The 23,889-nt window shown below is 37.5% G+C and overlaps 1 protein-coding gene across 2 annotated transcripts in view; it reads left to right on the top strand.

The window, feature by feature from the left end:
- The first annotated feature begins 3,084 nt into the window (after positions 1-3,084).
- LOC131972114 (IQ motif and SEC7 domain-containing protein 1-like) overlaps positions 3,085-23,889 on the top strand; it is a 139,900-nt gene continuing 119,095 nt past the window's right edge. The window contains exon 1 of one of the 2 annotated variants that reach the window (XM_059333878.1): positions 3,085-3,708. In XM_059333878.1, the coding sequence (XP_059189861.1) occupies positions 3,449-3,708 (260 nt within the window). In that variant the 5' untranslated portion in view covers positions 3,085-3,448. The remainder of the gene's footprint in view (positions 3,709-23,889) is intronic. The other variant, XM_059333881.1, reaches the window with a different exon arrangement.

Here is a 23,889-nt window from a genome sequence, read left to right as displayed (position 1 = left end):
ATGTATGGCGGAATAGCACTTGGGAGCACTTCGACTCGGCGCAGTAATATCATCACTCCTGAGGGGAGAAGATTTTTCAGGAGTGATGATATTACTGCGCCGAGTCGAAGTGCTCCCAAGTGCTATTCCGCCATACATTATAGTTCTCCTTTTTATCCGCTTCGAAAAGCGCCACGTTTTATTTTGTGTGGCCATACTTGGTCGTTTAACTACTCGTGTAGCTGTATTTAAATAGGGAAAACGTGGAGGAGTTTGGTCGCTTCTAACTGTCCATCTGTTTGGATCCTAATGAATGAACTGGGCTAAGCTAAGTGCTAGCCAAGTGGCGCCGCGCGCCAGGGCGATTGAGTGCACGCATTGAGACGCAAGAGGTCTGTATCAACTCGTCTTACTTGACCGAATAACATGTTTTAATATGAAAAAACGGTGGAGTGTTCCTTTAACACGGTAAAGCCTGCCAGAAAGGTAAAGCCCTCAATTTTATGGACGCTGCATTCTTCTTCTGTGTATGCACTGTACGTAACTGCATCCAGGAACACAACTTCTCAACTCAGCTTTGAAGAAATGATCAAAAGAAACACGAGTGGATATGAAAATGTTGTGTTTTTGACAACTACTCTAAAGCGTACGTTGCTTTGATGACAAAGTCAGCCATGGGGGAGCGATCACAAGACACAGGGTGCAGAGCGACTAATGCAAACTGCCATAGCTCCGTCTCAGTCACTGACTCACCTCTCAGTCCCTGGACACATGGTTGCAAACTCCTGCAAGGGATATTTTTAAAAGGCAAACAGACTTTTTCCCCCCCTGCATCACAGGCTGTGTTTGCTTTTGAAACTTTCCAGTTTTTTAGCCCCACTTTTAAAATGTCATAGAAATCCTATGATTTAGCCTAACATCAGTTGGCAGATGGGGCTGTGATGGCCAAGCATGAAAGTTAAGCATCGGGCTCTTTATATCACAGGGCAGTGCTGCAGTTTGCTCTCATACACTCATGAGAATACTCTGCTGCCTGTGTAAATCTGCAGCCTCCTGCCTGCCACACATACAGATCTGCTGCACAGTTAAGTCATTTTTTTATTCTAACACTAACACACGCTGCTCCCATCTATTATGATCATTTCACTAGAGGGGGTACAGCCTGCTGGTGGAATGGCAACACACAGACAGCATAGTAAACAACTCTGCAGGAGAGACGCAGCACCACCACACTGTGCTACAGCATTGGGAACAGAACAGGCGGACTACAATGCAACAAAGTTGTTGGGTAATGTGTTTGCAATATGAGTGTGAGATTTTGCAACATGGTCTCACAGAAATCCGTGAAATAGCCACAGATTTCGCTTAACTCAAAATCCGTGGAATAGCCACGGAATCGCTCAAATTTCCGTGAAACTGACACGGATTTCGCTACAATGCAAGTTAATGACAGTCATATTTTTCTGGCGAGATCTTCACCACAAAGTGATTATGTACATTCACTGAGTGAAGATTTAGAAAATAAAACATATATTTCTCGCTAGAAATGTGATCAAAATCCATTTTTATGCAGAAACTAAGTCAAAATATTGATTTTTCACTAAAAATGAGAGAACTGTCCGCCATGTTTTTTGTTCTGACCGCCGGGACCTTGAAAGTCACGTGACTTGGAACAAACCAATAGCCACGGGATATGACTGTCATTAACTTGCATTGTAGCGAAATCCGTGTCTATTTCACGGATTTCTGTGAGACCAGGTTGGATTTTGCATACATGCAGAAATGAAATGAACTGGCATAAGAAAAGATTTTTTAACCCATAAGAACCCAGGGTGACACCCATGTAACAAACACTTTCAATTTTCTAGAATCTCCCATATTCAGCTTTATGCTTCACCATAACTCATTAACTCTATGGAGTCTTGGGCTATTTTGTGCATTTTTGAATCATTTTCGTGTCTTTGTAAGTCATTTTGTGTTTTTTTTTGGTCATTTGTGTCTTTTTGTGTCATTTTGTGTCTGTTGTTGTGTCTTTTTTAGTTATTTTGTGTCTTTTGTTGGTCATTTTGTGTCTTTTTTTGTCATTTTGTGTCTTCTGTGGGGTTTTTTTTGGTTATTCTGTCTTCTCATTTTGTGTCTTTTTTGGTGATTTTGTGTCTTTTTTGTGATTTTGTGTCTTTTTAAAAGTAATTTAGTGTTTTTTCAGTAATTTTGTGTCTTTTTTTAGTAATTGTGTGTCTTTTTTTAAGTAATTTCGTTTTTTCTGTCATTTTGTGTCTTTTTTGTTTAAGTAATTTTGGTCATTTGTGTCTTTTTGTGTCTGTTGTTGTGTCTTTTTTAGTTATTTTGTGTCTTTTGTTGGTCATTTTGTGTCTTTTTTTGTCATTGTGTGTCTTCTGTGTTTTTTTTTTTTGGTTATTCTGTCTTCACATTTTGTGTCTTTTTTGGTGATTTTGTGTCTTTTTTTAAAGTAATTTACTGTTTTTTTCAGTAATTTTGTGCCTTTTTTTAGTAATTGTGTGTCTTTTTTAAGTAATTTCGTTTGTTCTGTCATTTTGTGTCTTTTTTTTTAGTAATTTTGGTCATTTGTGTCTTTTTGTGTCATTTTGTGTCTGTTGTTGTGTCTTTTGTTGGTCATTTTGTGTCTTCTGTGGGTTTTTTTTGGTTATTCTGTCTTCTCATTTTGTGTCTTTTTGGGTGATTTTGTGTCTTTTTTGTGATTTTGTGTCTTTTTTTAAGTAATTTTGTGTTTTTTTCAGTAATTTTGTGTCTTTTTTTAGTAATTGTGTGTCTTTTTTAAGTAATTTCGTTTTTTCTGTCATTTTGTGTCTTTTTTTTTTTTTTTTAGTAATTTTGGTCATTTTGATACTGCCTCCAGCAGCCCCCAGATAATCTGAGTTTGAGACCCCTGTTCTAGAAGATTTAAAGTGTTTGTTACACAGGTGTCACCGTGGGTTCTTATGGGTTAAAACTCCACATCCACCCCTCCTCCAGCAGCTGCAGAGCGATTGTTGCGCTCAATGCGACCTGCAGATTCATAAAACTTGAAAACCCCGCCTCCTTGACAGCCAGCGTCTGTTTACGAAAAGTCACGGGAGCAGCATGGAGCCAGAGGTTCCTCACCGAGATGTCATAGCGAGCTGCCAACAGGGGGGAGCAGCCGGACTCACACAGAGACAACTACGCTCCACATCATAATGTAGTCTGCCACGTTTGCTTGATTGATATTTAGACGCCTGCAGCTTGCTACGTGATTAGGAGCTTCTAGTTTGGTGTGCAGTGGGACTTCTAAACGCGCGTAGCGAGAGTATTCCTGCTTCTGACTTCCAACAATGGCGAGGCGTAAAAGGCGCAACCTACTGAATTGTTGCGCGTAAAAAAAAAAAACCCAGTCTGGACTACACGGAACCATCTCCCGGGGCTTCTGCGAGACAACAGTGGGGAGCAAGCACGGCGCACTCGGAGCGACATGGAAAGCCCAACCGAGAACCCTACCAGGGCTGTGGAATATCTGAAGGAGCTGAACAAGATCATCGAGACCCAGCAGGAGTTGCTGGAGAGGCAGAGGGGAAGGATAGAGGAGCTGGAGCAGCAAGTGTCCGACTTGTGCACGGAGAACGCCTGTCTGAAGGAGCAGTACCAGCGGCACCTGGCAACCTGCAGGCTGCTGCAGGGCAGCAACAGCCTGGTCACACTGGGAGCCATCAAGGAACACATCACACAGGAAAAGTAAGGGATGACATCTTTACCAAAGTCGTGCAATCTCTCTTTCACTATATTTCCTTCAAAGTAAAAGATACTTGATTAAAGTCATTGTTGTTAGTTTGTGTCCAACACTGCCACACAGTGATCCGCAGCTGCAACGAGGCTACTTTGGGATCAGATGCTTTTCATTTTACTGATGTTTGCTGCTGGAAAATGGGTCCGTGGATCATGCACGGTACAATAACAGAAAATGGCTATTGTTGAGGCAGAACAAAGCTTTTCTGATCATATCTGGACATGCACAAAAGGGAATTTGATCATAGCATCCAGCTTTATTGTTAGGACAAACCAGTCCCAACAGTTGTTTCATTTCCCCTCTGTCACTGTGTGTGAAATACATAGCAGATCAAGTTGATCTTGAGATGCTGTAAATTCATCCTGATACAGACATATCAATGTTTCTACATGTGCAAGAATGATTTTTTTTCAAATACAAAACACAGACTTAAATGCTTTCTGATTATTCTGCTTTGTCATCTTTGTTTGCATCAGTGTGGTGTGTGTCAGGCTCTGTAACTTCAGCACACTAAAGTCTGAACTATGCCTGTGCTGTAGCCCTCAGTGGTCTTAAAAGAGGATTTCATGCGCGTGGACAGGCACATTAATCTGTGATATATAGAATGCAATAGCTACAACCCCTGGGAAAAAGGCACATACTTGGGATGGAGCCATTATGCAATTATGTTTTAGGGCTGGCCCTATCTGCAGGCAGTGGGTTAAGCTCCAGGCAGAGCAAAACCAGAGTAGGTAGGGCAGATGTAGTGGAGCATTATATCAGGAGTGCTAGTAAAGACCTTGATAGTGAGGCAGGATTACCCTCCCTGCACAGGTCTGCGCTTAAATTCAAAATCTGTAGGCTATATATCCAGAATGCCACAGCATGCAGACATTTAAACTGAGCTTTTGTCAGTCTGCAGATTCATGTGATCATACTTGACCTTTGTGTCCGAGGCCTTGTTGGTGTCATGAAGATCAGTGGCAGCAAATCAATAGTGATGACTCATGGACTGTATGTCTTTGCTGGCTGGTAAAACCAGACTCATGAGATTAGGACATACTGTAACACTGACCTTTAGCTTGATCCCTTTATAAATCTCTCTCGGGCACCATGGCGTATTCTGTGTGATTTCCCTGGAAAATCAGTTTGCGGCTGTCGCTCATTTCGTTCGGTCACAGTGTCTGAACACTATTTCAGTCCTGCTCCGGTAGGACGGCACAGAGGTTATAGTGAGGAGAGCGTGATTACCCCAGTGAACCTGATGAAATATGACGGCTGTTAATAATGTAAAGTGTGCTTTATGGACGATTCAGGATTTGAAATGTCATTTAATTGCAGTGAGCAATTTAAAGAATGTGGTGATCCTAAGCAAGACTGATTCCACGATCTATAAAGGTCACTTTAGCATCATGAAATGGGATTTAAATAGTGTGTGCTTGGAAATTAAATTGTGTAGCCCTCCATTTTTCTTTTTTTTTTTTGCCATTATCTAAGATCAGGAACACAGTAACGCCAATTAGAGCAGCTTGATGCCTGTTTCTTAGCTTTCCTTTTTTTCTCTGAGGGATTCCCAGGAATTCCCAGACTCGGGGTCTTCTCATAATCTGCCATTGAGTTCATACATCCAGAAGGAGCTCTGGGCAGCTGCTCCAATGCTAAGAGCCATTTCTAGTCGTCATCTTGAGCTCTGGTGGCTTGTGGTGGACAGTTGTTATTATTTTTAGCTATTCTAGTGGCAGGGCTCTAAGGATGGCAGTCTGCTGAATGGATGGTCAATCCGCCACTTTAGCCACTGGCCACTATTGTCCTCAAAATTCCCTCTGCAGCCCAAAAAGCACTGTTTCCTTAGAGCAGTAGTTCTCAACCTTTTTGAGTCGCGATTTAACATGCATGTTGTCCGTGACCCCCACTCACTGAACACAATCTCACACGCACAGTTCAGATCACCCAAAAAAGAAACAAAATGACCAAAAAAAGGAAACAAAATGACCAAAAAAGACACAAATTGACCACAAAATGATCAAAAAAGACACAAAATGACCAAAAAAAGACACAAAATGACCCAAAAAAGATACAAAATGACCAAAAAATACACAAATTGACCACAAAATAATCAGAGAAGACACAAAATTACCAAAAAGACACAAATTTACCACAAAATGATCAAAAAAAGACACAAAATGACCAAAAAAAGACACAAAATGACAAAAAAAAAAAGAAATTAAGTGACCAAAAAGACTTTAACACATTAACACTTTAACACAGTGGAGACAGAGCTGACTTCCAAAATGATTTGGCGACCCCCAGAAATCATCTCACGACCCCAATTGGGGTCGGGACCCCAAGGTTGAGAACAGCTGCCTTAGAGCACCATTCTAGAGACATCTGTAAAACTCAACAGGACACCTCAAACTGCAAACAAGGTCAATTATGACCCTTTTCTATTATAAAGTTTTGAACCATGAAGGTTTTACATTTCGTAAAACTTTTCTCGAGCGATTTAAAAAATTCCTTTAAGCTTTTCTAACCACATATCTTCTTTTCTGTCTACTTCTTCTAACTATTTGACCATTTCACATTCATGCAGTATTTATTTATTTATTTATTACTATATTTCTATAGCACCTTTCAAAACCAGGGTTACAAGGTACTTTACAAAGTACATTATCACGGAGGCAATACAACAGTTAAAACAAAAATAACAGAACATCATCAAAAACAGTGAACAAGCAAAAATAATAGGATACAAAAATTAAAATATGTGTAAGACGTTAGAAATCATTGCACAAATGCCAGTCTGTACAAGTGGGTTTTTAAAAGTTTTTTAAAATGATACACAAACGGTATTCTCCAGTTCTCTTTGAACTCCTATAAAGCAGGCTAACCTAGCTAGCCTATGCTAATAAGAAAGATTGCACCTCTGTTACTGGGAATTTGCAGAGAAGCTTGTGACAACAGCGGCATGCAAAGAAGGGGTTAGATTATTAATAATGTATGTTGTGATTGGCTGTTACTGACAGCACAGGGGCGTACTGGTTTGTTGTATTGTGGAAAAATGTCAGTCATTCACGTGATTTGTAAGATTTTAAATTTGATTTGAAGCAGAACTGATCGCTGGGCCGCCAGTCAAACAGGCCTGGTGTAAATGTTTGTGCTGACTTCATAACAAAACTGCTGAGAAATGCAAATCAGAGATCTCAAGCCTGAATATCAACATGATCTGCAAACAGCAGATGCTAATGTCGTTTAAACAGACACACTTCAGACCTTTGCTGTGTCTGGAAATTCTCCATAAAAGTGTAATTTACATAGACAGATCCGGCTTCCATTGACATAACAAATTTGAGGTTTCTTTTTTGACTTCAGGCCAAGAACGTACACACAGTGCTCTTTGTCCTGTCAAGCATTACCTGTTTCCCTCTTACCATGGTGGTTGTCACTCTAGCTATGTAATCAGGACCTGGCGTGCTCCTACTGTAAGGAAGCAGATGAGAGCAGTTATAATGGAAAGCCAATTGTATCTGATTCTGGCTCTCAAACCAGGAACGTGTCCTAATCTGCTACACATTTCTCTCAACAAAACAAAAGTTTAGCAGACTCCCCGCAGCCCTCACTTATCTGTAAAATGGTAAAGTTTGACTTTTACTGTGAAAGAAATAGTTTTGTTGAACTGAAATATGCTTGTTTACTTTCTTGCCTCAGGTTAGATTGATACCACTATCATGTCTTTATGCTGGAATATGAAGCAGGAAAATAGTTCTCTAAGTTGAGCAGACTGTAAACAAGGAGAAAAGTACTGAACATACAGTACAGGCCAAAAGTTTGGACACACCTTCTCATTCAATGCGTTTTTCTTTATTTTCATGACTATTTACATTGTAGATTCTCACTGAAGGCATCAAAACTATGAATGAACACATATGGAATTATGTACTTAACAAAAAAAAGTGTGAGATAACTGAAAACATGTCTTTTATTTTAGATTCCTCAAAGTAACCACCCTTTGCTTACTAGAATATAAGACATGTTTACAGTTATTTCACACTTTTTTGTTAAGTACATAATTCCACATGTGTTCATTAATAGTTTTGATGAATCTACAATGTAAATAGTCATGAAAATAAAGGAAACACATTGAATGAGAAGGTGTGTCCAAACTTTTGGCCTGTACTGTACTTTTTGTGGGATGATTTGACCAAATGTGAAGCGTGGCGAGAGCTAACTGATGACCTCGTGCTGAGTGTTAAACTTTTTATCAGAAGGAAAAACAACTTTTTTAATGACCTATTCAAACCCTAAAGTGACTCTGCTTTACACCAATATATTTCTCTTCATATTTCATTACACTCTTGTTCAATGAATGCAGGTTGTCATATAACATCCAGTGAATTTATAATCCTATTACATTCTACTCTCAATAGCGTCTTAATATGATCCAGACATCTGTCAGTTTGAAGCTTTTATCCCTCTTTGCTTCCCTTTTCACTTGTCAGCTGTGTGATGTATTTGTATTACAGTCATCTTGAATACAGAGTGTTCTGTATTGTTTGCTCATACTGTACTGTAGGCAAATAGTTGTGAGCTGTGCTGTCTGTCCTCACTTGGCTTAAGATGTCATACCATTATGTGACTCCATAATGGAAAGAAAGAAAGGAAGGGGAAGAGGAAAGAGAATGTTACACGGTGTATAACAGTGATTTTCTGTTCCAAAACAAGTGGCAGATAAAGAGTTTCTGCTACTGAATCATGCATTAGATAGTGTGCTGCTATCTTGGGTTGCCTGTAAATGGAAGGCTTTTCCCTGTATGTTGTTTGTATATTTTTCCATCTATCCTCTTTTAGAAACAAAATGCACAGAGCAGGAAATGTGATGCACGACTGATAGTGGAACCTGTGGTGCCAAGTCAACAGATTTCTCAGTGAACTCTGCAAAACAGGCTCCTGGGTAACACTACCGGTGGGGTTGACAGGATGTAGGACTGCTGCGCAGGTATTGGATATCATCTCTGTGTGCATTGACCCAGATGTGGATCCATAAACTCATCCACCTGGTTAATTGTAAACCCCAGGAGCTGGTTGAGCAAGAACAGCTGAGGAGGAGTTAGGGCCGGGTGATTAATCAACTTTTATTTTCAATTACGATTTTGCCTTGTCACTATTATAAACAATAAAATGATCAAGATGAAATGGTTATTGAGCTGCATTCCCTTTTGCATGACGCTTTCTTTTTGTTCTGTGTTATGAATCCAGAGTGCCCTTTCGTTTACAGCGGTGCTGCACTGTAAAAAACCTTTGTAGAAATTACAGTAAAAAACTGCATGCTTGCATCAGAAATAGATTGTCAAATTAAACATTGTACATCACCGTAGTGAATACTTTCAATTACTGTCAATCAAAGAATATCATAAAACTTTAAATTCAACTGCCATAAACTGCAGAAAACACACAGTTTTAGTGTAAAAATATAAAAATTTTGATGTAAAATGAATGGAGAAATACCATGATGACACAATTATCCTAAAAGTAATGGGATTATTCTGTATAAATTACAGTTTTTGCTGATATTTACATTTACATACGCTCACTGTATTTTTTACAGTGAAGTTCTGGCAACCAAAGCTGCCGGTATTTTACCGTAAATTAAACTGATTTTTTTTTTACAGTGCACGCAATGGATTAAAGAGGCTATGTCCTTTTTAAAAGTAGAGAAAATTAGATATTCAAGAAGGGGAAACTTGAGCAAATTCTACGATAAATGGCAACCGTTTATGGACTTTTTTTGTGACGATGTAACCCCCCACACTCCTTTCTTTTCTTTTCTTTGTCCCTTTTTATTTATTTATTTTTATTAGTATTATTATTTATTTATTTTTTACTTCCTCCTCTCTCTTTTATTATTATTTATGTTTTTTATCTGTTATGTTTATGTGGTCAGTTTATTCATTTAGCCAGTTTTTGCTGAGTTACTGACTGGAACATGTTAAACATAGCTTTAAAAAACACATTTGATTTAATTCATTTTGAGCTTATTAATTTTGATCTATTTATTATCTTACAATATTTATTTTAATGTATGTATATGTATTATTTACATTTTTTAAATATATTTTTTTACATTTCCATTTATTTGTTTTTCAGTTAACCCTTGTGCCTCCCTCAAATTTTCTACCTCTAACCACCCTTGTGGACAAAAACGTCCACGCACACTAAAACTGCTATAAAATAAAAATACATCAATATTTTTTTCAGATTTTTTTCCATAAATCTCTAAAACAACTTCAGACTTGTTCAAAACTATCAAACATTAAATCATTTTCAAAAGTTTAACCCTTTATATGCCAGTTTATAAATTCCAAATTTTCCATAATTTCTTCCAAAAAAACACAAAAAATTAATTTTTCCCCATAAAATAAATGGTAGGAAGCTGGAATTTTGGTGGTGATTAGAGTCTTGGATATGTCAAAGAGTAGCAACAAAATTGATTTGATTGCATTAGTATTTTTTATGTAGTGCCAAATACTCCCTCTGCCGTCCCTCGTGGACAAAAACGTCCACGCACAGTAAAACTGTTATAAAATAAAAATACATCTATTTTTTTTTTTCAATTTTTTTTTCCATAAATCTCTTAAATTATACATAAAGTTCAAGAAAATCCACTTCTCAGAAGACATGTTAAGAAAAAATAAGTTGTATGAGTAATCATGTTAAATAATTTATTTTTATCAAATTTTTTTCATTTATTATTTTATAATATTTATTTACATTAAATGTTAAATGTATTTATTATTTACTATTTCATTTTATTATTATTTTTTTTTTACATTTTTTGTATTTGTTGTTAAGTTAAATTATATTTGAAGTTCAGGATTATCCACTTTTAGCTAATCCAAGTTTTTAGGAAAAAATACACTAAATGCAGGATTTCTCCAAAGTCAGTAAGTCATCATGTTAAATAATTTATTTTATCTAATTTTTTTCATTTATTATTTTATAATATTTATTTACATTAAATGTTAAATGTATTTGTTATTTACTATTTCATTTTATTATTATTTTTTTTTTAATTTTTTTTTATTTGTTGTTAAGTTAAATTATATTTGAAGTTCAGGATTATCCACTTAGCTAATCCAAGTTTTTAGGAAAAAATACACTAAATGCAGGATTTCTCCAAAGTCAGTAAGTCATTGTGTTAAATCGTCATAATCTCAATTTTGACCAAAATAATTGTCATGATGATGTTTGCCATAATCAGGTAGCCCTAGCAGGTTTAACCCATAAGAACCTATGGTGACACGGTGTCACAAACATTTTAAATGTTCTAGTAATGTTCATGTATGTTTTTTTTCAAGTACATAAGTGTGTTTTTTAGTGTCCTACAGCTACAGTAGCTTGTTGAGAAGCCGTCAAATAAGGCAGTGTTATTTATATTTATTTATTATCGATTTATTATTATTTTGTTACTTAAAAACAAATCTGAAATGGAATTTGTTGTCTAACAGCACTATTAAGGTCACAATTGACAAGTGATATATGTTATGGAGATGAAAACAAAAAAGGCAGATGGTTATTTGTTTTTATTTATTATTGATTTAATATTATTTTGTTAGTTAAAAACAAATCTAAAAAAAATATTTATTGTTAAACAGCACTATTAATGTCACAATTTTGATATATGTTATGGAGATGCAAAGAAAAAGGCAAGTTTGTGTTTCTGTAAGCAGAATAGGTGTCTAGTTTATTTATTTAAAAATAAGAAATATCATAAGGTCCACTTGGTCTGTGGTATATCTGCCATAACTTTTTTTTTTTTTTTTTTTTTAAACATGTTTATTGCACATTTTGTTAATTTACAAACGGTGAACAACATAGAACAAGAAGGCACATACAAGAAAAAAATAATAACAATAATGATAGCAATAATTATGATTAAAAATAAATAAATAAATAAAAAATAAATAAATAAATAACTGGGGGGAAAAAAGGGGGGGGGGCTTTATAACCACAAAATAAATAAATGAAAAAATAAGTAAATAAATATATACATACTTATATCTATGCCATAACTTTTTTTCCTTTTTAAGGATTACTGGGTCTGGGTTCTTATGGGTTAAATTCAAAGCTAAAACTCCCGTTTAACTTGATTTCAAGAAAGTGTGAGGATAAAGATTGTTCAAGAATTAACAAACACACACGTATCAGTTTTCTCCTGAGTTGCCTGCCTTGTCAGCCCTTTCGTCCGACAGTATTTATGCTGACCCTGTGCAGTTTTCTCTCCTAATGGTGTTTGTTTTTAACACTGCTCTACAGTTACTTGTATCCCTTGTGTTCACTTAGGAATTAAATGACAGCTAATACAAGATCGGGCTGCAAGTTTTTTGCTGCGCACTTTGGTGATAAATGACTTTTCATGAGCAGTTAAGTCTGACTGACTTAAAGGCTTTAGCAGACTTTAAACCACACGTTGCACCTTGTCTGAGAATATGATGCGCTGTAAAGTGAAACAAAAAGTGAAGTGTGCAGTTGTGATGATAAATGTTTTTCGTGCACGATGCAGGAGAGACTGGCGGTTTAATCAGAGTGGATGCACTGTGATCTGAACCTGTCCTCTGGGGTTTAGGGTGGAATAGTGTTAGAGAGTGCTTTCTCTTCTTATCTCGGTGCCGGTGGATGCATCTGCCAGCCCACATTTAGCATTCAAACTTTGTCCCAGGCCCCAGATAGCCAACCGAGTGTAAACAATATTTGGGACGCTGACGTGATCGCTGGAGAGATAACTTCTTCAGCTGCAGATGACAAAAAAGCTGACGTGTCATTTTCTGCACAGCTTTGTTTTTCTCGACGTACGAAAACAGTATTCTAAGTTAGCTCTGTGAAAACAAAGGTAATTTGCTACCTTTTGCACCACACAAGACAGTCGGAAAGTCATTGTTTGCTGAAACAATGCAGCCGTTACCATGGAAAATTGTATTCAGAGGAGAGTTATATCTCACATAAGCCCGGTTGAGTGTGACAGCTGCAGTGGCAGTGTTTGTAGAGGTTGATTTTTTTCTTTTTTTTACATTTAAATTCAGTATGAATCTGAGTCGGTAAAGAAGTTATCTTAAGTGATCAAATATTGATGAATAACGTGACAAATCATTGCTAACTCCAACTCTCTCCCTGTTACTGCTCTAATGGAGCTAATATTAATGTTTCAGTTCTGATGAATGAGCAGCAGTGCTCTCGAGTTGTTGATTCAAGTTGTTGATTTTGTGGCAGATCTCAGGCAGGGTGTGTGCCAGAATGTGTGACAAAAAACCCTAAACAAACATGTAAAGATAATCCGCAGACAATGTATACAGTATATCCATCTTCTGTAGAGTGGTTTGCATTTGTTGCACATATTCAGCTGCTAAGAAACTATAATTGCTTTGATGCTTGAGACCTGCAGTCAAATGACAAGTTAAAGCAGCTGCAGAATTATGCAAAAGGAGTTTTTAATGGAAGATGAGTGCTAAAAAAAACATGTTTAGTTTGTATTTTTACCTGTTTTTGGTGCTGTTAATGGGCTTTCTTTTAACTTCCATTAAAATTGGAATAAATTGTGTTCGAGGGGTTCTGATTTAGTTTTATATGGAAGTAAATCTGTGTCATCGGAGTTTGAGAGTAGATTTTCAGTTTGACAGCATAATTTGTCTTTCTCGTGCTCAGATTTGTTCTCCTCATGCTCACATTTTGCGCTCGCACTCAGATTTCTGCTGCTTTCTTTCAAAATGTGTGCGTGCACTTAAAAATCACATGCTTGTGCTCACATTTCTTCTTCTTGGACACAAACATTTCGCTCGCACTCAAATATGTCCTGTGCTCGCTCAAATCTAAAGTCTAAGTTAAGGAACGCGCCTAAGACCGGGCCACAATCTAGCGGTCTCCCTATTGGCTGGTGAAACACACTATTTTAAGCGCAGTCTGAGCAGACACCTCAACCTGAGAGGACGTGCGTGTTCTGGGTCCGAGCACAAAAGTTTTGAGAGCGCAGAGTTGAGATCTGAGCGCGTAGACTTTAGATTTGAGCGCGCACAGGACATATCTGAGTGCGAGCGAAATGTTTGTGTCCAAGAAGAAGAAATGTGAGCACAAGCATGTGATTTTTAAGTGCACGCACACATTTTGAAAGAAAGCAGCAGAAATCTGAGTGCGAGCGCAAAATGTGAGCATGAGGAGAACAAATCTGAGCACGAGAAAGACAAATTATGCTCTCAAACTGAAAATCTACGCTCACTCCGATGACACAGATTTACTTCCATAGTTTTAAAGTGTAAAATCTGAGGTGGAGTAAACGCATCCTGAGTAAATGTTGGTGATCATTGTTAAAAATTGCTTTACTGTGAAGAGAAACAAATTATACAAAATAAGTACAAATAAATACATAGCTGCAAAACTGGACTTGTTATTGGTTTCCGTTTGCTTTATTGCAGGTATGTCACTCTGTATATTTAACTTCTGTCATTACAACACTGATCTCGTCTGTTACACAGTACATCTCTGAGTTTGGAATCAACCCAGAGGACTTAATAGTCAGAGGAGTTCATCAATAGATATCGAGGCATTTGATAAAGGTTCTTTAAGGTTGTCGATATCGGCTACTGAATTATCTCTCTAAAGTCACTTGTGGTTTTATATTACCCTCTGTTACAGTTGTAGAGGCTTCTTTTTTGTAATTTGCTGCCTAAGAAAACCTCAGCTGCCATTACTAAGTCCCCTGGATGGAGCCTGGAGACTGAAGATTGGCAACTTCATAAATAGTTCGCCCCGAGCCAGCGTAATGCCTTTAGCATGTGTTTTGGGACCCCTCGGCAGAATATAATAGCATGATGGAGAAAGCTGTTTCTTGTGGCTGGCGGTGTCCACTCATTTACCCAGCGATCTGCTGAACAATCAGTGTGCCAGACCGAATTTACGAGCACATGAGCTCCCTCCCTCCCTCCCTCCAGCAAAGCCCCCTCTAATGAAATACCCCTGCTAGATTAATGTCCACGCAGGGATGATTTGCATTCAGACCCACCTATAAATCTCAAGCAATGGCCAAAGACAATTTGCAACTCAAAATCAACTGCAGGCTGCTTTCATAGGTCCGAGCCTTCCTGCATGAGTGTGGCTGCAGACATGCTGGAGGAAAGCCAGGCCCTGCTGACCTCTGGTCCCCACAATCAGGCCTATTAAGACTAGGGTGGTCACAATACTAAAAAAAACTCCATACCGATACTCAGGAAAATATTCGATACTCGATACCATTTTCGATACCACCAGGATAAAAACAAAGACCCCAAAATTTAACTGAAATATTTTTATTCACAAGAAAAATGCAACATGTAAAAATTAACAGAACCACAGGTTAAATATTTATAATAAAAAATAGTTGCGCAAAAAGAAACTATGATAACAAGCTTCAGATACTCGATACTTTTGAAAATGAGGATGTATCCGGATACAACGTTTTAGTATCGATACTTTTTTGAGTATCGATACTTTTTTGAGTATCGATACTTTTTTGTGTTCAATATCTTTATTGAGTTTTTCATATAGCAAAAACAACAACAAAAAAATAAAATAAAGATAAATACAACTATAAAGCAATCGGCTGGAGAAACATGAATGGAAGGTTATGACATGTATTCAAAAAAATAAAGCTGTACAGATTCTGCTCCTTTGCATATATACAGCATTATGAGTAGCCAAATATACTTTACACAAACCAGCACAGACAGCCACAAAAACAAACAAACAGAGCTGTCTTAGACAAAAACAACAACCATAACAACAAGAACCACAGGGGGTATCATACATAAATTTAAAAAAAAGAGATCATATATGATACATAGAGATAAGTGGGGGGAGTCCCCCTAGAGACAATATCCACAGAAGCATCATATTATCTCACTTATGGTCCAACGACCCTTCAACACAATGGCAGTTAGTCTCGTACCAATATAAGTCAGGAATGGGGACCAGATTCTATAGAAAGCTTCAGTCATACATCTGGACCTATATGTTAAGTATTCCATGGGTAACATATCAAAAATAAATTTATGCCATCCAGCTATTGTTTGGGTTTACAGTCTATCCACTTCAGCAATATGTTCACACAAAAAGTGAGAATAGAGAAGAGTCTTTTGGAATGTGCACTTTTAAGTCCAAACAGTAGACACAACGGGTCTTTTTTGGGTTTAATGTCAAAAATTAGTTGTAGTTGGTTTTCTACATCTTGCCAATATTTATCAATATATCTACAAGTCCAGACACAATGAATAAAACTCCCCACCTCGACATTACACTTAGTGCACAGTTCTGATTTACTGTTGTCCAGTTTAAGTATCGATACTTTTGACAACCCTAATTAAGACACTGTTAAGGTTGGTTTGTGTTCTTTGATCTTGCCCCATAAGAATAGATAATGATGACTTTAACAAGCACTCGATCTGATGGTTTTGCTGGTAAAGGCAACACCAAGGGTGGTCAGACTGTGCAGCTTAGTGCGAGGCAGGAAACCATATTAGGTTTAAATAGCCAAACTCAACTCTGCACCACTGCCTCAGTTCGATTGAACTTTGGTTTAACTTTTAACAAGCAAGAGAGTAAGAAAGAAGAACCTGCTATTAATCCCTTTGACATTTGATTATACTGTTTTCAAATTCCATCGTGGGTGTGCATGTGGAGGATAATGTGGCTGCATCTATTCTAAAAACATAAAGCTTTTAGATTGCGAACACCCTCAGATTTCTAATTCTTAGCTGGGGAAAAACCATCATGGTGTGAAAGCAGAGCCTCGTGCCTCATTCATATTCTGCCTGTATGATCTGCAAATACGAACTTAACCTTTACATTGTCCTCTCCTTCGACCATGCAGCTTTTTTTCCTGTTTCTGATCTTTTTAACCCATAAGACCCCACGGTGACACCCATGTAACAAACACTTTAAATATTCTAGAGCAGGGGTCTCAAACTCAAATTACCTGGGGGCCGCTGGAGGCAGTATCAAAAGGACCAAAAAAATCTAAATTACTTAAAAAAGACACAAAAAAGACAGACAAAATGACTTAAAAAGACACAAAATGACCAAAAAAGACACAAAATTACTAAAAAAAAAGGACACAAAATGACAGAAAAAAACTAAATTACTTTAAAAAGACACAAAAAAGACAAAATTACTAAAAAAGAGACACAAAATTACTAAAAAAGAGACACAAAATGACCAAAAAAGACACAAAATTACTAAAAAAAAGGACACAAAATGACAGAAAAAAACTAAATTACTTTAAAAAGACACAAAAAAGACAAAATTACTAAAAAAGAGACACAAAATAACTAAAAAAGAGACACAAAATGACCAAAAAAGACACAAAATGACTGAAAAAACACTAAATTACTTAAAAAAGACACAAAATGACAGAAAAAAGACACAAAATGACAGAAAAAAGACACAAAATGACAGAAAAAAATAAATTACTTAAAAAAGACACAAAAACCTCCACAAAATTACTAAAAAAAGACACAGAATGACCAAAAAAAACCCACATCATAAATATGTTCTGCGTGGTTCACTTGGTCTGTGATATATCCCCCATAACTTTCCTTTATGGATAACTGGCTCTGGGTTCTTATGGGTTAAGTATAAATTATCACCTAATCTGTGTCACACCGTCTTAGCCAACTCATTATCATAGGTTTTTACGCTTCTTTTGGGACTTTTCCCATGTTATTTTGTGGCATCTAGGTGAAAGTTATCCAAATGTCTGCTATAAAAACATCTGAAGCAGGTCAAATTTGTTAGCTGATACTGAACTTGATCTGGAATGAAAATATTGTGTACTGATTTTTTTAACCACTCTGCAAAGGGACCCAGAGAACATAATAATGTATTAAATAATATTTAATATAAATTTTACAAACAATGAATTACACTGTCAGCCAATTATATAAATGATAACTAAGAAAATAAATAATAAATATGAATAAAATTATTATTATGTCGGTTCAGTTTCAGTCAATTTCTGACTATTTGAAAATAATAGAATAAATAAATAATAGCTAACACCATTTCTAAATCACGCCAAGCAACGTATGCTGCATTATATATTGTGTAAAAAAAGTTTTCATAACAGCACATATCGGACAGCATATACACCAATACTCATATGCCTTTGATCGGCCAATATCGGCCGATAATATCATATATACACTACTGGTCAAAAGTTTTAGAACACACCAACTTTTCCAGAATTTAATTGAAAATGATGCAGTTTAATGTCTCAGTGTACTCTGAAATGAATGCACATTTGCAACATTTGAAATTCTTTATTGAGCATGATAGTGTTTTGAAAGTAAAAAAAGATTAAAAATCAAATTTTATGTTGGACTAAAGGACTAAAAAAAGACACAAAATGACAAAAAAAAGACACAAAATGACCAAAAAGACACAAAATGACTAAATAAAAGACACAAAATGACCAAAAAAAACAACAAATGACTTACAAAGACATGAAAAGAATTCAAAAATGGACAAAACAGCCCAAGACTCCATAGAGTTAAGTTGTTAACCCATTTCTTGTTCCCTGAAAAAGGCCTACTTGTATAATTCTGAAATGTACATTATTTTTCAGTTTTGGTTAAGCTTACCTTTTTTTATTTACCTCTGGCAGTTCACCACTTACCTTTGGACCCTTTCAAGCTGTTCATTTGACTTGAACTGCTTGAATTTCAATAAAAAAATGGAAAAATTGGGGTGTTCTGAAACTTTTGACCGGTAGTGTATATCTGTCGGGCTCTATAAATAAGGTGTCTTGATAAACATGTATGGCTTTAACTAAAGCCCCAATCTGCGATCAATGTTGTGCTATCATAGATTCAGTGTTTGTGTCAGTGTTCAATAAAACTAATATTCTGATTGCATTGACATTAGACCTGTTTACATTAAGGTTGGGTGTTTGGGGGGTAAATTGCCAGTGTACCCTTAATTGCATGCACAATGTTGAACTATTCTTCTAATTAGCTAAATAGAACAGACTTTAATGGAAAGCTGTGCCTTTCTTACTTTGCTATAATGCTATATTTCCTCTGGATATAAAAGGAACACATTACCGTTAAAAATAATTCCTCTGTTTGTTTCCATAGTTCTCAGAAACAAAGCAAACACAACCCTCTGTGATACATAAAACACACCCGAAAATGTGCCCAGTTTTCCTATTTTGTGAGAAAGCTCATCGAGTGTAACTCTTAAATGTATTCTAATGTGAGGTTTAATGCATGTAAATTGGATGCACATTGCACACTTTGTTTACTGAACACTCTTTTTACTTCAAGCTAGCCAAGTCTTCAAATCCCTTTCCACCGTCTTTTATCATTACAAACTGTGATCAACACTAAAGCAGCACACTCGGAGGGTCCACAAGGCCAAAGTACGCTCGCTTGTTCATTCTTTATTTCTTCACAGTTGAACCAATTATCCGCCTTGCAGCTGTCAAAACCAGCTGATGCAGCAGCTGAATCGAAGGCAATTTGTAGCATAGTACCTGTGGAGAGCTGTTTGAAAGGCTGCCACTAGTTTTCTGCCAAGTGGGAGTGCAGTGTGTGTGTGTGTGTGTGTGTGTGTGCATCGTGGACGAGGTGGAGGCTGAGTCAACAGCTAAACACAGATGAGGAGATACTGCTCACACATCTTCTTAGTCATCACGGGTAGATGTCAAACACGGACTCACTCACAGCTGGCTGGGCCTTTGACAACCAATATTTGTGCTGAAAATTCTGCAGGATGAAGTTAGGAGTCACTTTTTGCTGATTCTTGTGTCTCCTTTGTTTGGTAGACATGCCTACCTGCCTTTAATAGGCCGAGTGAGTGACTTGCACGTTCAACAGTTTCCATTGTTTCCACTCTTAGGTGTTGGACTATATCCTGCATGTTTCCACTCTGGCTGCTGTTTGTGTTTCTGCGTAACCCTGGAGATTGCGAGGGTTGATCTAAATCCAGGCAATATGTTCAGGAATGTAGAGTGAAAGTCGACTTGTATCCAGCTCTCTGTGTTTCAGGTGCTTGTTAGAATCGAGAATGGAAGCAGTGCAGTTTATCTTATCAGTATGAACAAAAATCTGAGATTCAGATCCTGTTGAAATCAGAATATTGACACTTCACATAGTATTTTCACTTGAAATACTGAGACTGAATAGAAGTTGGTAAAGTATTGCCACAAGGCTTTTTGGCTTGAAATAACAGAATATTGCCACTAATATAAGACAAAGGCTGCTCCCTTTAAATATCAGAGTTTCCTCCATTTAATTGGGACGAAAGTCCAATGGTTGCATTGAGAGAAATGAAAGAATACTGGAAATATACAGAAGTTCACTGAAACTATACTTACTGGGCAGTACGAATTATTCAGCAGGGGCTAAATCTGCATTCCTTTCTGAATTCTGAATCCTCAGAATTCATCTCTGTGAGGGCAAGCGAGCAATTAAGGGGCCATCTGGGGTTGGTAACAACCCCCAGGTGTGAGCAATTGTGCACCTCAATTGTAAATTCCAACCATTCACAGCTCTGGCAGAGGGCTGAATCCAAAGACAAAGGCTTCTCCCTTTAAATATCAGTTTTACCTCCATCTAATTTGGACGAAAGTCCAATGGTTGCGTTGAGAGAAGTGAAAGTATACTGCAAATATACAGAAATTCACTGAAACTATACAGACTGGGCAGTATGAGTTATTCAGCTGTTGTTATTTCGATCATCACATCCATCTACTCTCTACTCTCTCTAAAATTGGCATCTCTGGCTCGGCTCTGTCCTGGTTTGATTCCTACCTGAAAGGACGCTCATTCAGTGTATCCCGCCATGGACAGTTGTCTACTTTGCATTGCCTCACCACAGGGGTTCCCCCAGGGAGTCAGATTTCCTGCTCACATGGCTTTTCCTGTCACTTCTATGCAGATGACACTCAGCCCTATCTGTCATTTCCTCCTGGTCAAATCTCTAATGCTGACCTACAAAGTTGTCTCCGGTACTGCACCCAGCTACTTGAGCGCCCTCATACAGGCATATGCTACCTCACAACCGTTGCGCTCTTCCAATGAATGACGCCTTGCTCTGCCACCTGTTGGTCCAAGGCAATCCAGACTCTTTGCTTTTTTTGTTCCCCGTTGGTGGAACGGTACCAGTTCCTACCAGAGCAGGGACGTCCCTCTCCTGAAGACCCAGCTCTTCAGAGAGCATCTTCTCTCCTAGCACCAGACCACAACTCTACTCCTTAAAGAATTGTCGGTAACACTTTACTTGAAGGTATCGTCATAATAGTGACATGATACTGTCATAACTGTGACATGACACAGTCATAAATGTGTCATAAACATTATGTCAATGTCATAAACGTTTATGACTGCTGTCATTAAGTGTCATTTGGTTTTTGTCATGACAAGTTGACATTCCTTGGGTTGTCTTGATTATGACAACTTGTGTACTGGATTGCTACTCCTGAACCCTTCCTCCAATTTAGTGTACAGTAAATAGTAGTGAAAACAACAAAAAAAAGAAAATATTGTCATATGTAATTGTATCTGTCAGTTTGTACTTCGTGATATGTTAATGACAAATCAAAATGCTACCATTTTACTTGAGGTCAAAGAATATCTTCATTACAGCGTCATAATGGTGTCATGACAGTCAGTTTTGGGTATCTTGTCGGTATTCTGTCAAACATCTATGACCAAGTGCTAGAATTGGTCTGTAACCTTGCACATCTAATTATAATAATCATTATGCCAATTTGCCATAAACACAAATATAGAAACATATTTTGTTTATGTCAAGTTGCCATGACAAAGACATTTTGTGGTAATGTCACTTTGATTAAAGTCAAGTTGTCATAATCAAGACAACCCAAGGAATGTCAACTTGTCATGACAAAAACCGAATGACACTTAATGACAGCAGTCATAAATGTTTATGACATTGACATAATGTTTATGACACATTTATGACTGTGTCATGTCACAGTTATGACAGTATCATGTCACTATTATGACGATACCTTCAAGTAAAGTGTTACCGAATTGTCACTAGCACTTATTGCTGCACTTATGACTCTTATTGCACTACACCGTGATTGTTCCCCTTTTTCCTGTAAGTCACTGTGGATAAAAGTGTCTGCTAAATGACCAAATGTAAGTGTAAATGTAAATATTCACCTTGGCTTGCATAACCTAAATGCAGCCAAGGCAGATGAAATATCTTCCAAAGACTCATCAATAAAGATGGCGCTCCCGGCTTGACAACAATACTGATGAGTGACAGAGTCAGTATATCAATTCTTAAAGGTCTAGTTCCTCTCTCGGTGCATTCTATGCTCTTTGACATTTGTCTAAATAATATATGGTCTATTAAGGGGGTGTCAGATGAGTACATGATGAGTTATGAAGGAAGCAGGTGGACTGTTTTGAGCAGTTTTCAGCTATAAGTGTGTGTGTGTGTGTGTGTGAAGGACTGCTGGGGCAGACAGCCAATGGGGGTCACGCACCACTAACTCCTTAGAGATACATAATTTGACAGCACCACGAGAAGCAGACCACTACAGAGGACTGCACTTACTCATTAGATCTGCTTAGCCAGACATATTTCTGCCTGTAATTAGTTGCTGATTAATACAGATCATTTAAGTCTCAGTAATATGAACGGCACAAGCAAATGGTGCAGCGAGGAGCCTAACAAATGATGAATGTCCTTCATTTAGGCACTGGACTGAGAAAAAGTCAGAAACCAAGAGAAGCAGACATAAAGGCACACATGCATGAACCTCATTGGACAAGCAAGAGAAAAATAAAACACCAAAACATCCTTTATCGACTGCAGTGTTCTTTTCGGGGGGGAAAGAAATCTTATAAAATACTGACAATAACTATGAGATACTGCGCAAGACTGACAGTGTTCTTTTGTGGGACCTGTCGGTATGAATGAGCTGTTATAGCAGACCGCAGGTTCAAGTCATTGATCACTCAGTGACATTGTTGTGAATTGAGGCCAGAGCCACAAAATTGCGAGAAGTGCTGTTCTGTTTTCAGCAGAAAGTTTTGTAAATTCAGTGTTCCTTCGGATGTGATTTATTATTTTTCATCACAGCTCCAAGGGGTTTGTTTGCTAAAGCTTGAAGCGCTTCATGGCTGTCACGGTTGCCACTGAATGACACAGTATATTCAGTGAACCCAATAACTGCTTGGGTAACTTTGGAAATAACTCTGGTCTAAGCAGTTCAGTTAAGGACTCTGTAAAGTTCATAATGGAATTCCTGCTGTTAGCTGCTTCTAGTATAGTCAAAGATAGGGCTGCGTGTCCTGATTTCAGAGCTGAAGGATGCAAAATATAAGGGAAAAAATAAAAAATAACAAGAGAAATGTGTAGTACAGACATTTTTGCATGCAATAGGATCTCCAGTACACACTTAAAAAACCTTGGAAAACATGTGATCAGTCACACACCTTGCAAAAACTGTAATTACCTCCAATTTTCTTCTGAATTTAGGAAAGGAAATAGCCAAACACATATTTCCTTTATTGTCTCAGCAATGTGCTTTTTTCTTTTTGCAGTAATGTGATGAAGTGCTGGAAGCCATTTCTTCAAGGCTTAACCCTACTCAATATTTTAAAGCAAAAAACAAATAATGGGTTTATAATTACATTGGAGCGGGTCCTTTCTGAACGAGTCGATGAAAGTAAAACAGCTTTAGGGGAAAGTATCCAAGCCTTTATAATACATGGGACTATATTTGAAATGATTATACTAAAAATAGTTTACATACAAAATGATGCTCGGGATGTTGATGTGTGAATTGCTGCAGCTGTGTAGCTTATCCGTATACATGATGGTCCAGGCAGGCAGGCAGCTATGATTAAATGAGCAGACTAGTGCATTTCTGCAGTCGTGTCCAGTTGCACTTGCTCTTGCAGAAAGGCAGATTGATAAACTGAGTCAGCATTTTGTGCGCTGGGTGTGCCCTCTGTCCGTTTCCTCCCTCACAACAGGAAACAGACTGTCCTCATTGCAACACAGCCACAGGGGGAAAAAAGGTACAAATGTATTGTATGCAAGGGACACACACATACACACAGTTGAACAGAGAGTTAGAGGGCAGGGTAAAG

The sequence above is a fragment of the Centropristis striata genome, chromosome 5 (genome assembly GCF_030273125.1).
Source record: "Centropristis striata isolate RG_2023a ecotype Rhode Island chromosome 5, C.striata_1.0, whole genome shotgun sequence".
In the NCBI taxonomy this organism is placed as follows: Eukaryota; Metazoa; Chordata; class Actinopteri; order Perciformes; family Serranidae; genus Centropristis; species Centropristis striata.
This window is presented reverse-complemented; position numbering and strand designations above follow the sequence as displayed.